At 32.1% G+C, this 16,898-nt stretch overlaps 1 protein-coding gene across 1 annotated transcript; it reads left to right on the top strand.

Annotated features, from left to right (window-relative positions):
- Positions 1-285: 285 nt before the first annotated feature.
- LOC120092463 (heavy metal-associated isoprenylated plant protein 39-like) lies at positions 286-2,044 on the top strand. The gene is made up of 3 exons (XM_039050555.1): positions 286-475; positions 583-658; positions 1,463-2,044. Exons 1-3 carry the CDS (start codon positions 470-472, stop codon positions 1,804-1,806), a joined length of 426 nt encoding a protein of 141 aa, XP_038906483.1. The 5' UTR covers positions 286-469; the 3' UTR covers positions 1,807-2,044.
- The last annotated feature ends 14,854 nt before the right edge of the window (positions 2,045-16,898 follow it).

Genomic DNA, 16,898 nt, shown 5'->3' with positions numbered 1-16,898 from the left:
TTTCACTGGTGTTTCAATCAAAACCCCCCTCCCCCCAAAGAAAAAGACCCCATTTAGCCATTGACTTGGTTCCCAATTACCGGTTGACTCGACATTTTCAAGACTTCTTCCTCCACCTTTGCCGCCATTGTAGGCTGCAAGAGGTGAAAAAAAACACACGCATTTGATTTAATCTTTGTTTATTTGTTTATTTTCACTAAAAGAAAATAAATGAATTTTCCAAGAAAGTTCCTCTTTTTGATCTCTCTCTCTTTTTCTTTGCTTCGCTCATTTCCTTGACTCTTCATTTGAGACCTTTCGTCATGACTGGTCGTCTCCTCCCTCTCTCCTTTCTCTTTCTCCATATCTTTTCTTCACTATAAATTTGGTTCATTCTAAGTCTTTTCAAGTCCAAACATTTCATCACTTTTTTTCCAATCTCTAAATTCTCTGAAACTCTCTTTGATTCTGTGTTTAAATCTTTCCAGCAATGAGGGTACGTACGACATGTCGATTTCTTTCTCTTCCATGGATTTGATTGATTTTTTCCCCTTTCTGGGTTCTGTTTTTCTGATACTTGTTTTTTGTTTGATTTTTGTGCAGAAAGTGGTTATGAAATTGGATGTTTCTGAAGAGAAAACTAAGCAAAAAGCTATGAGTGTTGTGTCTAGCCTATCAGGTATTCAATTTTAATTTTCTTTTGATTTTCTATTCTTTCTCTTTTGTTTGGTTTCTGAGGAGACTGAGGAAATGAAAATATATCATTGAAAACTTTTGTCCAGATCAAAATTTCATGTTCTGATTCATTGAATGAACCCATCATTTGTTCCTTGAAAAACAATATAAATTTGTTCTGTTCTGGAGAAATGCTCTGTTTTTGTCCAAATCAATAGAAATTTGTTCTTTTTCCTTTTTTTCATGAAAAATAGAAAGAACCCATTATTTTACAAGCAAAACAAAATAAAACCCATGTACCAAAATGATTCATCTTTCTATTTGTCTCCTGTTCGGCTTTTGAGAAACCAAAGAAAAGAAGGAAATAAAGACAAGTTTTTTTCTTCAAACCAATTCAAGTTTTCTTTTATATTTTTCCTTTTTCATGGAAAATAAAAAGAACCCATCACTTTACAAGACAAACAAAATCAAACCCATATCTCAAAATCAGCCATCTTTCTCTATGTGTGATCTGTTTACCTTCTGAGAAACCAAAAGAAAATTAAACATATCATGATTGAAGTTTTTTTCCCCCCTTTTACATGGAAAATGGAAAGAACCCATTATTCTACGAGAAAAACAAAAACAAACCCATGTCTCAAAATCAGTCATCTTTTGTATTGAAATGCCTTGAATCTATTATCTCAATGAACCACGTAAATTTTTGTTTAGATTTTCTATTGCTTTACGTTTTTGGTTGATTTCTGAGCACTTTCTCTCAGTGTGATCTATTTGGCTAAAAAAAGTACTTTTGGGAAAATCATTCCAGGAGTGAACTCAATCTCAATGGACATGAAAGAGAAGAAGCTGACAGTAACAGGGGATGTAGATCCAGTGGTGATTGTGAGCAAACTAAGGAAAATTTGTCATACAGTGATAGTTTCAGTTGGGCCAGAGAAAGAAGAGAAGAAACCAGAGCCAGCAAAGAAAGAACCACCAAAGAAGGACGATCCAAAAAAGGCAGCTGAGGAAAAGAAGAAAGAAGAACAAAAACTTGCTGAGTTCATCAAAGCTTGCGAAGCATATAATAATCTCCACTATAATCCATCAATTTTCTACCCTCCTAGATGCATTAGCATTGAAGAAGATCCAAATGGTTGTGTTATTTGTTAAATCTCTCTCTCTTTCTCTCTCTATATATAGGTCATTTCGAAAGGGTAATGATGAGTTTGGAGGAATTTTATTCCTTTGCAAAGTTCTAAACCTAAGTTGAGATTTCTCTTTCTTAAGTTCTTTTTCCTTTCCATATTGTGTGATTTCATGTACCTTTTTTTTTGTATGGAAGATTGCAATTTGCTTCCTTCCAAACATGTAGTGAATAATACACATCCTACTCGAGTTTTTAAATCTTTGTCGATGATTTTTAATGTTTAAGCTTCAATATCGACATGAGAATTGAATGAATTAATATTTTCATTGCGTTTAAGGATTAGTAGTGGACTTACTTTTAATAATATCAAATTTTATTAAACTTATTTTAAAATGTTGGATTGTTTGATTATCAATATTTCTATTAACATTTTTATAAGAATCCAATACGTCTAATTAGGCTTAAATTATTATTATTTTTAATAACATTATTTCTTTTTCCTAATTTAAGTCTAACCCCACTAATTAAGATATATATTAGTAATTAAAAGTTTAAATATTTGAATTTCCAAATTTTAAGTTATAAAACTATTAAAAATATTATTGTTTGAAGTTAGAATGGATAATAATGGTGTTTGAGACAATTTAATTACATTGTTGTTTTCTCAGTATTTTTTTAGTACAATAAATTGTGAACATCGAAGATCGAAACCTTTATATGGAAATAAAGAAGCATATATTAATTAGTATTAAACTAAGTTTATTTTATAATATTCGTTTGGTAAGAGAAAAAGAACCTTCTTAATAATTATTTATTTTTATATATTTGCAAATAAATAAAGAAATACATATTCAACATTAACCAATATAACGATCAACATACATAACTTATCTTTAAAGTCATCGGTTTAAGTTGACTTTGAAGAAGTCCCATCTAAATTTTCAATGTTCTATACCCATTTTTGGATTATTGTTTTTCTTTTTTTTTTTTTTTTTATAAATTACAAAAATCACTTCTAAATATTTGTAATTATATCATTAAACTTTCAATTTTAAGAATTTAGCCCTCAAATTATGTAAGTCTTAAAATTTGATCAAATTAGACCTTCAAACTTGCATAATTGTATAAAATATAACATTTGTATATGTTTAAGGGTTCAATATCATTTATGAATCTAATTTCTACAACTATTGTAAGTTTAAGGGTCCAATTTTAATCGTACTTGTAGAAGTTTACGGATCCAATTTGTACAACTAAAAGTTTTAGAATATAATTGCAACTACCACCATAGTTTAGACGTGATTTTTGTAATTTATCCTTACTTTTTTAACCTAGAAATTATATTAGATATACAATACTTATTACATAATGCTAAGAGAAGTATTTATCTCCTAAGTCTTAATTCACATATAACATTTATGCAACATCCATCTTAGATTTCTTTTTTCTCTTACATTTTTGTTCTTAAAATATTTTTAAAATTCAGCCTAATTTTAAAAACCAAGTACTAAAGGATTTTTTTTTTTTTAGAATTTTTTTTTCTTTTGGGTAAGATATATATATATATATTAAATGGATCAATTCAAAGGTTAAAGATGGAGATTTGAAAAAACTGTGTAATTTAAGCTTTTGCATCGCCACCATTGAAATTAAAGTAGTGAATAGCATCATCATTAAAGAAAAAACGAATTCAATAATATTTTTTTAATACACCAAAGAATTCAATAAGTTAATCTTTAGAAGAAATAAAAAAAAGTGAAGATCTTTATAAAAGTGACATTATAGTTAATTTAAACGCATGATGCTCCTATATCTTTAAAAAAAAAATGGTTGTTCCCACTACATCTACTCGAAGAAATTTAAGTAGGATTTCAATTTTAGGTTGAAAATTCATCTATTGTTGGTTTATTTAAAGCAAAACACAAGTTCAATAGATATCCATTTAGATTATACTATTTGGCCGGCACAAACAATGAGGTCATATGATCGTGACAAACTCGAGTTTCTTATACATATCATATTAATGGTCGCTTTCTTTTCTTTTTTTTAGTACGACAAATGAAAATATGTGATTATACGTCAATTGCTGCTGAGTTATGTTTAAATATGTTAATTGAGAGCGGTAGATTTTAACATTATTGTTAGAATAATTGTTGTAGCTAATTTCTGAAAGCAAATATTTGTGCCTTGAAACTAGAAAGACGAGAACTACTATTTATAATAAATGAAATAACTTCGGTTTTGGTAAGAGTAATTACGTCTTTGTGAACATATAAATAGTAAAGCAAGAGAATATAAATTTAAATTAGGCAAAATTACCAATTTCTTTTTTTTTTGGCAAATATTATAATTAAAGTATGAGGTGAGGGAATCGAACCTCTGACCTTGAGGTCGATAAGATAAGCTTGAGCTACGCTCATATATGCAATTATCGATTTTTGTCCTATGGTTTTTGCTAAAATCCCATTGATTTTTTGTGGTCCTCAAAATTTTAGTAATTTATATCTGTCCCGTAGTTTAATTATTAGTTTTTCTTTTTTTAAATATTATATATATATATATTTATTTAGTTGTTATATTCGGTGAAAATTCCTAAAATGCCCCAAGTAATACAAGCTAGAATCAGAAAATTTTCTTACTTTGTTGGGTTTCTTTTGAATGTGATAGGGAGAGCAAGATTCAAAATAAAGTAGGAGTTATTGGTTAACTAATTCATTGTCAAATGTTAATATAGTACTCTAGGGTTAATAAATTTGTTTGAAACCTAATATATTTTTTCAATAAATAAAAATAAAATTGTTTCTAAACACATGTTTTGACGATCCAAATGAGTAACTTTAACCTAAGAAATGAAGTCTTCATTCTTCTATTAATAATTTAACTACAAAGACTTGTTAATTTAAAGTACTCATTCCGAATTTAAATTCTTCCATCCTTATATATCTTTTCATAAATTTCGAGTTTCAAAGATTAATATATAAAATTCTATCGATTTGTTAACATTTCTATCTATATTTCTACGTGTTTACAATTTTATATAATAAATTTTTTAGAAATATTCATCCATATCAATATTTTATTGATATTTTGATTGGTATTTTTGTAAAAACTATTTGAATAGAATGATTGAAATCCACTTTTTATGAATGGAATATTTTTTGGTCATACAAAGACATTGATATGTGTAAAAGCTCGTGGCATTAAGTATTTTCTTAATTTGTAATTGTAGCTAATTTATTTCCATATTGAAATGGACGTGAGATGTATCCAAAGATGCCGGCTTCAACAAAACAATTCTTTTTTGTCCATTTTCTCTAAATGATGACGTCAATCCAAATAATATATAGATATGTTTGTTGGATAACAAATTTAATTTCTCGTGTATTTAATCTCTAAATTTTTAATCTTACAAATTTAGTTATTAAACTTTTTCTTTAATAATAATTTATAGATGTACTAGATAAAAACAGAAAGTTTAGAATTTCATTAGATATGAAATTAATTTATTTTAATAGATCAATTAATTTTTAAAAAAATGAAATTTTCATGATTTATTTGATACAAAATTGAAAGTTTAGAGATCTATTAAACACTTTTGAAGATATAGTGACCAAATTTTTTATCTACATTCTTGATCCTAAACTCTAAACTTTCTCACGTATTTTGTACATTTTCAATAATAATATTGGTACGTACATCTCCAAAATCACCAAATAGATTGAAGATAAACCTTAATTTAACACATTTTTTAAAATTGGTGCAGAATGAAAATATATTTATTTATATTTTGCAAAATATGATATTTATAAACATACCACTAACTACTTGTATAATAATAATGCAAATAAGGTAGAAAATAACAGTGATTTTAAATCACATACTTTTAGACCTAAAAAAAACAGGCTTGTTGAACTTAGACTAAAATACTCAACTTCAAACACCACTATTTAACTGCACAATTATAATAAGAGTTGTTTTTAAGTATAGAAAAATGAATCAAAATATTTACAAAACATAACAAAATTTTAGAAGTATCAATAATAGACGCTCATAGATACTCTATCAGTGTCTATCAGTGACATTGTTAAACACTGATAGACTTCTATCAGTGTCTATCAACGTGATAGTTCTGAAATTTACTATATTTTGTAAATATTTTCAGCGGTTTTATTATTTGAAATAATTTCCCGTATAACAATTATAAACTATTAATTTTGTGTTACAAACAACCACAAACATGTTAAAATGATTAATCTCGAGTTTGATGAACTAGACAATTGTTTCACACATCCATCCAACTACAATGGTATATGTTTATGTTGGTTGAACTATATTCAAACATGTTAAAACCAATCAATTAAAAATATTACTACTACATTATTTTTTGAAGAGTTTAGACTTGAAGCAGACAATGTTATACATTGTTTTAATTTAGTTCAATAATATGCGAGAGGGAAGATTTGAATATTTAATCTCTTGATCAATGATATATATTTTATGTTGGTTTGAACTATATTCATATATTTAGGACAATCATTGTCCTAATATTAATTAATCAATTTAATTTTCTTTTTCCTATCCAATAAATAGAGGATAGAAAATTCAAAGGGATATGCTTTAAATGACTAGAATTTACCCATAAAGTGACCGATCAATGATATTTGTGGAAAATCACCATCAAAAGAATTAAGATAGAAAGAGAAATAATGGAATGCTTTTAAAATTGATTAAAAGGAAAAATAACAGTTCAATTTAAGATGTGAACAAAGTAATATTGTAATATTAATTTAGTGTAGATGACATTTAGAAAGTTGCTAATAATAATATATGATATATGGAGTGGTAGCCAGCCCATCTTTCCATAAACCTTTATCCTTGACTTTATCTTTTGGTGGTATTTGTTTTGTATATTAAACATCTTGATTTTACATTTTAAATATTTAACAAATGAGAGGATAATTCAAAACCCAATAATTATTTTTATAGTGATTTATAAACAAATATATAAACATTTTTTTGGTGGGCTAAGCATATTTTTGTGGAATAGAAAAACAAATTAATACCATATAGGTAGGTGATAATTAATTATGAGAAAGTTGTTGCTTAAAAAAAGTGTTAAAAATTGTCTTGAAATTATATTCTATATCTTTCTATATAGGAAAATATGTTTAAGTCATAAGACTTCTTTTAATTCTAATATATAGTTTCATGCCTCTAGGTTGGCAAAATTTTATTTAATAAATATATACACTTGAATTTCTCTGTGTAGTTTGGATTGATTAGAACTTTTCAAGTGTGTTTAAAAACAATAGACTAAAAGGGTAAGGTATGTGGAAGATTTTTTTTTTTTTTTTTTAAAAAAAACTATATTATTGTTATATTTATAATGTGAAAATTCTTGTCACATGACTCTGTATAATATATAAAAAGGAAAAATGGTTCATAGAAACCTTCATCATGCCTAGAAAACTTTAATGAGAAAGGGTTATTTTAATTTTTAAGAGCCACACGAAGTCTAAAAGGAGAGAGAGAAAAATAAATAAAATAGGATTACAATTTTGATAAGGTTGTCATTTTTTATAATATATATTCACTACAGAGAATTTTCATTATTTCCGAAGAAATTTATCCCGACGCAGAAAAAAGCGTCGATGTATGTAACTTCCCCCGACGGTGCAACAACGACGTTGAGATAAAAAAAAACTATTCCGACGGTTTCTTTACTACCATCAGGATAACGCATCTATCCCAATGGTCTAATAACCAACTGTCGGGCGTATTCAACTATCTCGACGATATCATGATGGTCGGGCTATCTTTCTCTTATCTCGGCGGTCGAAGCAACACTGTCGGTGTAAAATTAAAATTTTTCAACAATGGTCGAGCAACCGTCGGAAGTAGTTTGATTTTTAAAAAATAAGAAATATAAATGCAATAATTTATTGGACGGTATGGAAGTAACCATCAGGATAACATTGTATTTCTTCGATGGTATTTGAGTGACCGTCAAGCTTTATGGAGTTAGCCCGACGATATGCGGAGAATATTAGGAATGTCCTAGAACTCGCAGTTCGTGTTAAACATTCTATTTAATCAATAACAATGACTTGTCGATTTTGCTTCTTATTATGAAAATCCAATAAACACATCCTTGCCTATAGTCTGAATGTTGTAACTTTATGTAGTGACATAAACAGGATCAAGTTGGCAGTATATAGCCTAAATGGTCTAATAAGTATATGGATGAAATTGGGTATCTCATCCTGGTAACACTATTGGCGGCTCACTCTGTAGTTGTTACAAGAAGTTGTAAGATGCTACAAACGATGTGATCCACAAATCGTTCATGTTGAGGAGAGTAGGGACATCCTATGCAATGAGTTTGCATATAGACTGGACCACGAAAATAGTCACTTTTCTTTAAAACGACCGTTTACTATTAAAACTGACTATTTCATTTATTATATAACCTAGGTTAACTCGATCTTAATCTTGAGCTAGCTATGAACTCCTATTTGTTCGGGATTATTCTTTGATCTGCAAACGGTGAGAGTAGTCCAAAAGCACTGCTCAATAAGCTTACCATTTTGAGGATAAGGCCAGATGAATAGCTGGGAACATAGCCTTGCAAGATGGAATTCACTCCTACCCTATTTAGGGTTAGCAGATATGTTGTTCTCTTAAGTACTGATTCCATGTCTTGAACAATGGGGCCCCGCCTTCTCATGATAGAGAAAAGATTTGATTCATAGGGATTATGATTCAAAATTGTTCATTAGAGGATCAGTAGGAACTTAAGGAACAAGATGTAGTCACAGAGGTAAAATGGTATTTTTGACCTAGCTGTGATTACGAACAACTTGTGAAGGATCAACTTACTTATTATGGTTATTAAGTTGACATAATACATCTATAGTGAGGGGAGTTCAACTATGGGCTATAGTGGAGTGTCCCATTAGTTAACGAATGAGGGTTAGATCGGACTAATGAGTTTAGCTAATTAATCTCGAATCATTGGAGTCCATGATCTGTAGGTCCACGAGGTCCCCCTACTAGCTCGTAAATGGATAAACTTTAGGGTAGCTTGAAAAATTAATTTGAAAAGTTCAAATTAAACGGAACAAGAGAATAAATATTTAAATATGATTTAAATATATAAAGATGATTATTGTGCAAAAATTAATTTAATATTTGATATTAAATTAATTTAAGAAAATCAAATTCTGAATTAAAATCATTTTTTGTTTTAAAAAGAAAATAGAAATTTGTTTACATGTTGCACAAGAATGGAAAATGGGTTTTCTCCATTACCATCATCTTTATGCTCACACATAATGCATTATCTTCTCTACTTTGATTCTCCAAGCATGAGCTGCAAGCCATGCACTCCATCTCTTTGTATGTTCATCAAATATATATAAAGAAGATTGGAGTTGTTGGAGAAGAGATAATACAAAATTTCGAGAGAAATTTTTCTGAAGAAGAAGTTGTCTTCTTCAATTGTGCTACTGTGAGTTTTTCTGGTTTCTTCACATCTTTAAGCTGTTCTTGATTCCCACAACTCTGCTTAAAGCTCCAATAGCATAGTTAGGAAGGCTTTGAGGTGGTTCACGTCGATATCAAGTGAAGACAGCAGCTGAACATACGTTTTCTTGGAGAGTTTATCAAAGGTATGTTCTGAAAACCCACTTTTTGAGAAGAGCACGTTTTAGTTTTTGCTAAAATTAGTGAATAAAAAAGCTTATGGATCCTTGATACTTCCACTACATATTGTTTAACTCTTTCAGAGAAACCGTCGGGTGATCGTTCTTATAATAAAAATTTATGAAAAATAGGGAAGTTATGTCGAAGGTGGTGTAAGAAGACCGTCGGGAGGTGTAGAGTATGCTCGATGGTACGGGAAGGACCGTCAGCCCATGGGTATTAAATTAAAAATTAGGTGAAAATTTGATGAATTTTTGTTGACGGTTGTGTCAGAAAATCGTCGGCAAAACTTGGTGTTAGCCTGATGGTTTGCATGTGACCATTGGGAGTGTACAACTGCCCCGATGGTAAATGAAAAATCATCGGGATATTTTCATTTATCCCAACGGTTTACCAGATGACCAGCGATAAGTCCATTTAAAACCCTTGCAGCCTCTTCTTCCTCTATTTTTTGTTTTCTCCTTTTGATCTCCAAAATGTTTTTTTTATCTCCCTCGTTCGTCGTCCGGTCCAGTCATCGTCAGCTCATCCATTCCATCCAGATGCCGTCAGCTCTCCGCTCAGTCGCCGCAAGCTCACTGTCCAATCGTCGCCAGCTCACCATGCAGTCGCCGTCAACTCTGCTTCAAATTTTTATAACATTTTTTCCCATTTAAAATCATTTCTAGTTTTTTCAAATAACGTATTTTAAAACTATTCTCCAATTTTTTTCTGAGTCCAAACAAATTATTAGTCTCTAAAATTTGAATATTATTTCGGTATGTGTGATATTAGACAAATTGAAAATTTTTAAAATTTTAGGAGATAATTAAAACTCTCTCCAAATTCATGAATATTATACATATATAAATTTTTGTGATACATGGAATCTGTTGGGAAAAAAAAAAAAAAGAAAAGGAAAATAATTTGCAGAAAGAAAGGAAGATGTGGAAGTGTAGTAGTGGAGGACAAAAGCCATGACATCGTACGGAATAGGATTGGAAGAAAAACAAGACAAGGAAATACAAGTGTCAATAAAAGACATCTATGAATGGGACACAAATAAACTAGATTTGGTCATGTTTTTTGAAATATTGTTCTAGTTTTATAAGTTCTAGAATTTAAATAGATTTGGTCATGTTTTTTATTCCTTTATTTTAGAGGGTAATTTATTGATTCAAGTGAGGGTAATTTAGTCCATCCTTAATTAAATTTAGCTATTTATTAAAGAATATATATCAACTTTTGTTGACAAATGTTTAATTCTTTCAATCTATCCTTCAATTCTTTCAACCTATCCTAGTGAGCCTGAGCCTGATTAGCCAACTGGGCTCTTAAAAAAACCCATTTATAATTATCCAACCGACTGTAGACCCATTTCGAAACCATCTTACGAGCCTAATTAGCCCAATGGGCTTCTTGAAAACCCATTATAAATTCCACAGCTGTAGACCATCCTCCCAAAAAAACACGAACAAGAAGTAAATAAAATGAAATTAAAAGTTAGAAATTGGAACTATGTATTATAATATAATTAATTGTCTAAATCATATACAGGTTCAACTTATCGCATATATTAATAAGAATGGATTAAGAGTGGATTAAGATTAGGAACAAGCTATCAACTGAGTATGCAGAAGGAGTATATCGATTCCTTGAAGTTGCAAAACTTCTAAGAACTCGGAAAAAACAAGATGTCCATGTAGAAAATGTATGAGTGTTAATTGGGAGCCAATAGATAGAATTGAATGACATTTATTCATTAATGGAATTTTCCCATCGTCTCATCAATGGGTATATCATAGAGACTCAGTCGACTTGTCTAGGAAATATGAGAGTCATACATCTAAATCGACACATGATGATGGATTAAGTATGACACAGATGAATGTTATAGATAAAGAAAATGAAATTTTGAATATTATAAATGATCTACAGTGTCAGAACGCCGATATAAATGAAGAAGAAAATGAGGATGAGATGCACACTAATGCCCAAGAAAGAGATAACAATTCAAGCTTATTTGAAGACTTGATAAATGAAGCACGCAACCAGTTGTACCCTGATTGTACAAATTTCTCTTCATTGTTGTTCTTGGTGAAGTTGATGCATATTAAGGTTCTTAGCGGTTGGACTAACAAGTTGTTTGATTTGTTACTTGAATTGTTAAAAGAAGCATTTCCTGTTGGAACATCTATATCTAGTTCATTTTATGAAGCTAAAAAAAAAATTACATGATTTAGGACTAGGTTATGACTCTATTCATGGTTGCAAATACAATTGCTTATTATATTGGAAAGAATTTGTCGATTTGCAACAGTGTCCAGTATGTGGTGAATCTCAATACAAAGTTGAATCTGGAAAAAGTAAAAAGATCCCACATAAAATTTTATGACATTTTCCTTTGATACCAATATTGAAACAATTATTTGCATCTAAACATATTGTGCCTGAAATGAGGTGGCATAAAGATAAACGTGTTGAAACTAATGGAGTGTTGTGACATCCAGCTGACGTTGAAAGGTGGAAGCATTTTGATCGTGAGTTTCCTCAGTTTGCTTCAGACCCACGAAATGTTTGTTTGGGACTAGCTTCAGATGGCTTCAATCCATTCAGGAATATGAGTACTTTGTATAGTATGTGGTCAGTGGTGTTCATTCCTTACAATTTGTCACCTTGGAAATGCATGAAAGAGACAAATTTCATTGTCTCTCTTCTTATACCAGTCCAAAATCTCCTGAAAAATAAATTGATATTTACTTATAGCCATTGATTGAAGAGTTAAAGAAGTTATGGAATGATGGCGTGCACACTTATGATCGTGTTAGCAACGAATACTTTCAACTACGTGTGTGCTTATTATGGACTATTAATGACTTACCTGCATATGGTGACCTATCTGAATGGAGTACCAAAGGTTACCAAGCATGCCCTATTTGTAAAGAGAATACATCATCATTGAGGCTAAGAGGAAAACAATGTTTTATGGGACATCGACATTATCTTCCAGATAATCACAATTGGCGCAAGAGCAAACAATATGATGGAAAAGTGGAACATAGACCTCTTCTAGTTTTCATGGATGGGGAAGATATCTTACGAGAGGTAAACTTGTTAAACTTTTATGTGTTCAACAAATATCCAGAGAAACATGATAAAAAATGGAAACGAAGTTTAAATTGGAATGAAAAAAGTATATTTTTCCAATTTCCATATTGGTTGAAACTTTTATTGAGAGATAAGTTGGATGTTATGCATATTGAAAAGAATATTTATGATAATTTGGTAGGCACATTGTTAAATATTGAGGAAAAAAATTAATGATACAACTGATGTTCGTTTGGATTTAGAAGATCTAAATATACGAAAAGAACTATACTTGCAAAAGGTAGGAGATAAAGTTGTAAAGCCACACACTGCATACACATTAACTGCTAATGACAAGGTTGCATTCTATAAGTGGATGAAATCAGTCAAATTTTCTAATGGATTTGTATCAAATATATCAAAATATGTGAGTGAGAAAGATGGAAAGCTATGGGAGCTAAAAACTCACGACTCAAATGTTCTACTTCAGAGGCTTCTTCCAATTGTTGTTCGGGATTACTTAAAAAAAGACGTGTCCACTGTTGTCTTTGAGTTATGCAAATTTTTTTGTGATCTATGTGCAAAAACAATATCTATAAGGGAGTTAGATCGATTACAAAGAGACATTATAGTCATACAAGTTAGAAAAAATATTTCCATCGGCATTTTTTGATGTAATGGTGGATCTAGCAGTCCATTTGCCCTATGAAACAAAAGTTGCAGGTCTAGTTAGTTATAGTTGGATATACCCTATTGATGCGTTGTGAATATGATGAAATAATGGTGTATTTTGCGATGGTGGTGTATGCGTTTTACATGCAAGGTTTCCTAGCAAAGTCCAAGTATAAATCCTGCTAGGTTGCCTGGTAAGCCAAAGGTCAAACACAGGGACTATGGAGACAATATGCGATGGTGATTTCTGATTCCTTTGCGATGACAAATAAAACAATGAGTTGGTTGGTATGTTTGTTTAAGGTATAGATTCTATGCGGTGGAATTGAGAAAAGAGTTAATAACAACGAAAGTTACAATGAGTATGCGGGGAACAGGTTGAGAAGGGATTTAGCTAACACTTTCTAAGATTGCATTCAAGTTATGCGATCATGCTACATACATACAACAGTAGGTCATCTCTCAATGCAAATGCTATAACTTCTAGTTTTAGGATGCATGCGATGTATACGATGATGTCTATAGGACTTATGTCTAAGCCTCTATTCTTGTCTATGTGACGATGAATGACACACACATACACAAGGCGATCACATACTATCATATCCTATTTCTATGGTGCATGCGATGCATGTTAGCAAACAGAACTTATCTCTAAGTTTCTATCTCTTGCTTATGCGGTTCTAATCTAACTTTCTCAAGCCTAGATTCTAACCTAGCGCTCTTAAGTCTATGTTCTTTCTTTAGACTCCCTCTCAAGTAGCTCTAAAGGGGTGATGGACGCATACATAAGACAAGATGATCGCATTAAATGAAGATCTTAGTTCATGCTAGCTAAGTGCTTCTCAACCCATTCGGAAGTTTAGTTACTCATGTGTAATGTAAAGAGAGTGAATAGATGTAGAGATGCAAATTTCATTTTATAAATGAAATCAGAATATAGAATGACAATGGGAAGTAAAGATAGGGAGCCTAGTAGCAATATCTTGCTTCCCAAGGCTGTTACACTGTGTTTTTCTCTACTCTGCTCAAAAGAATGTTCTTGCTTTCGCAAAAGTCAGCCTTCTCTTCGTTCTCAACGCTTCCCGGCACTCTCTCGAGCTGACCAGGAACAATCTTTCGGCGTCTTCTCTCTTCACTCGCCTCCACCTCTAAGTATATAAAATTACAGACTACAACCATCTATGTATATGGCGGAAAAGAACTCCAAAATTCTAACTGCTTCATTAGAATCAAAACTCCTTCAGCGAAGGTGGCCTTCGGTATTTATAGAGCTTCAGGGTGAAGAGATTTTCTCTCAAATGATTGCTCTGATGGGATGTCATTAAATCTTTGTCTGATGCATCGATTAATTGTCACCGAAAAGTTGAGTGTACTTGCTACAGTGTGTCGTTAACGGCTTTTCAACTAAATTCAGATTAGATCGTCATCAACTTTCTGTCCCATCGTGATTTATTAAGCTTTCACCTTGATGCGTCGTCTCTATGCGACCACCTTCTTGAGTAGATATTCGCGAATGCATACGATCGCATAGTTTTGCAGTCGCAATTTTCTAATGCGCTCGGACGCTGAATTCCTTGTATCGCAATTCTACCTTGCGCCAACACATTTTCCTACACAAAATACGTAAATTAGCTGCTTTAATGCGATGAGCGCATGCGATCGCAATGTTCTCAACTTAATGCTTTTGGACACGATTTTACATATTTTTACCGTCACAATCCTACATTGTTTTAAATCTTTGCATTGTAATAACGTACATTTCTGTCTGTTATCACACCCCCAAATTTAAAACGATACTTGTCCTTAAGCATAAACTAAAGATTTTCTCTAGAGAGTCAACTACCTTTTTCTTTCCTAGATTTCTCGAGGTGCCTTATCAAATCTTATGTATCCAAATCTCCTTAATTTCTATCCTGGTCTCTTAAAATATTTCTAAAATTTAGGGACCACAAGTTTATCCTTCAAAAAGACTTTACTTGTTTCTAGGGCATCGCATGATTTATTTCAAAAAAACTTTTTTCAACTGGGGTGTTCTCAAATGATTTTTATCCTTGCATAGTTTAGATATTTTTTTATGACCTTGCACTGATCCTAGTGCTTAGCCTTCGTTTTGGCTTGCTTCTATGGGTGTCATGCGAGCATCCAACTACGAGCAAAGCGCTCTTTCTCAGTCTAAACTCATGCCTATTTGGTAGCGGAGTTGCGATCATTTTATTTATGCGTTGATCACGATTCCTACCTTCGTTTTGGCTTTCCCCCACGGGTGTCATGCAGACATCCAACTATGAGTAGGATCCGATTGCTGTCTCTTATACACATCTAGATGTGTATAAGAGACAGACCTTGCACTGATCCTAGTGCTTAGCCTTCGTTTTGGCTTGCTTCTATGGGTGTCATGCGAGCATCCAACTACGAGCAAAGCGCTCTTTCTCAGTCTAAACTCTGTCTCTTATACACATCTAGATGTGTATAAGAGACAGGACCGAACTAGTCGCGTCTTTCAGTTATCGTGTAGTTCCCCCGTAATCGTTCACCACAATCGCTGTCTCTTATACACATCTAGATGTGTATAAGAGACAGGTAGCCCACATTATTTGTGATCGCATCCTTCTTCGTGGCGAGCTGATTTCTTTGATTGCGGTGGCTGACCGAACTAGTCGCGTCTTTCAGTTATCGTGTAGTTCCCCCGTAATCGTTCACCACAATCGCTGTCTCTTATACACATCTAGATGTGTATAAGAGACAGGACCGAACTAGTCGCGTCTTTCAGTTATCGTGTAGTTCCCCCGTAATCGTTCACCACAATCGTTGTAAAAAAAAACATTGAGAGGGTAAAAAATATAAACGACAGAGTTAACAAAAATTTTCTCTTTTTTTTATTTTTTTATTTATGCAAGGAGTAAAAAGGATATAGAAACGATAACAGATATAAAAGATAGATTTAAGTTCATGAACTGAAGATTTCAAAAGGATACTTAAAAAAGATTGCGTCCCTGATGAATTTGAATTGCATGATTGTATAAGGACTACTTATTCCTTTCAACCCGAGCTCTTTATGTCTAAGGCGGTTTTCTCTTCTTTTCTTGATCTTTTGGGATCTTGATTGCCTTAATCCGGAGTTTTTTCCCATTAACGTTCATCACAATTTCTCCCTTGTGCACATCAATTTGAGCGCGACCGGTCGATAGGAATGGTTGTCCCAATATGATGGGTGCATCGTCCGCTTTATGGTCCAGAATGATAAAGTCTGCTTGTAAAATGAATTTGTCAATTGAGACCGTGACATCCTTCAACTTTCCTTCGAGGTGTACTCGGGATCTGTCCTCAAGCAGGAGAGTCTCCGTCGTGAGCGTTAATTTTCCCACATTCAATTGTTTGAAAATTGATAGCAACATTAAGTTTATACTTGCCCCAAGATTGCATAGTGTTTGACTAATGTAGACCCCTCCAATCGAGCAGGGTATCATGAAGCTTCCCGGGTCACACATTTTTGGTCGGATCATAGTATTTAACCTCTGCATTACTGCCACTGTAGTGATCTTTTCTTCATCATTCTATTTCTTTTTCAATCTTTGTGGGAATGGTGGTAGCTATACTTCTTCTGTCTCATGTTCTAGAGGCTTGTAAGTGGATACAACTTCTGGGTTCATCTTCTCAGGCTCTTCTGCAT

This window comes from Benincasa hispida, chromosome 12 (assembly GCF_009727055.1).
Source record: "Benincasa hispida cultivar B227 chromosome 12, ASM972705v1, whole genome shotgun sequence".
Taxonomy (NCBI): domain Eukaryota; kingdom Viridiplantae; phylum Streptophyta; class Magnoliopsida; order Cucurbitales; family Cucurbitaceae; genus Benincasa; species Benincasa hispida.
This window is presented reverse-complemented; position numbering and strand designations above follow the sequence as displayed.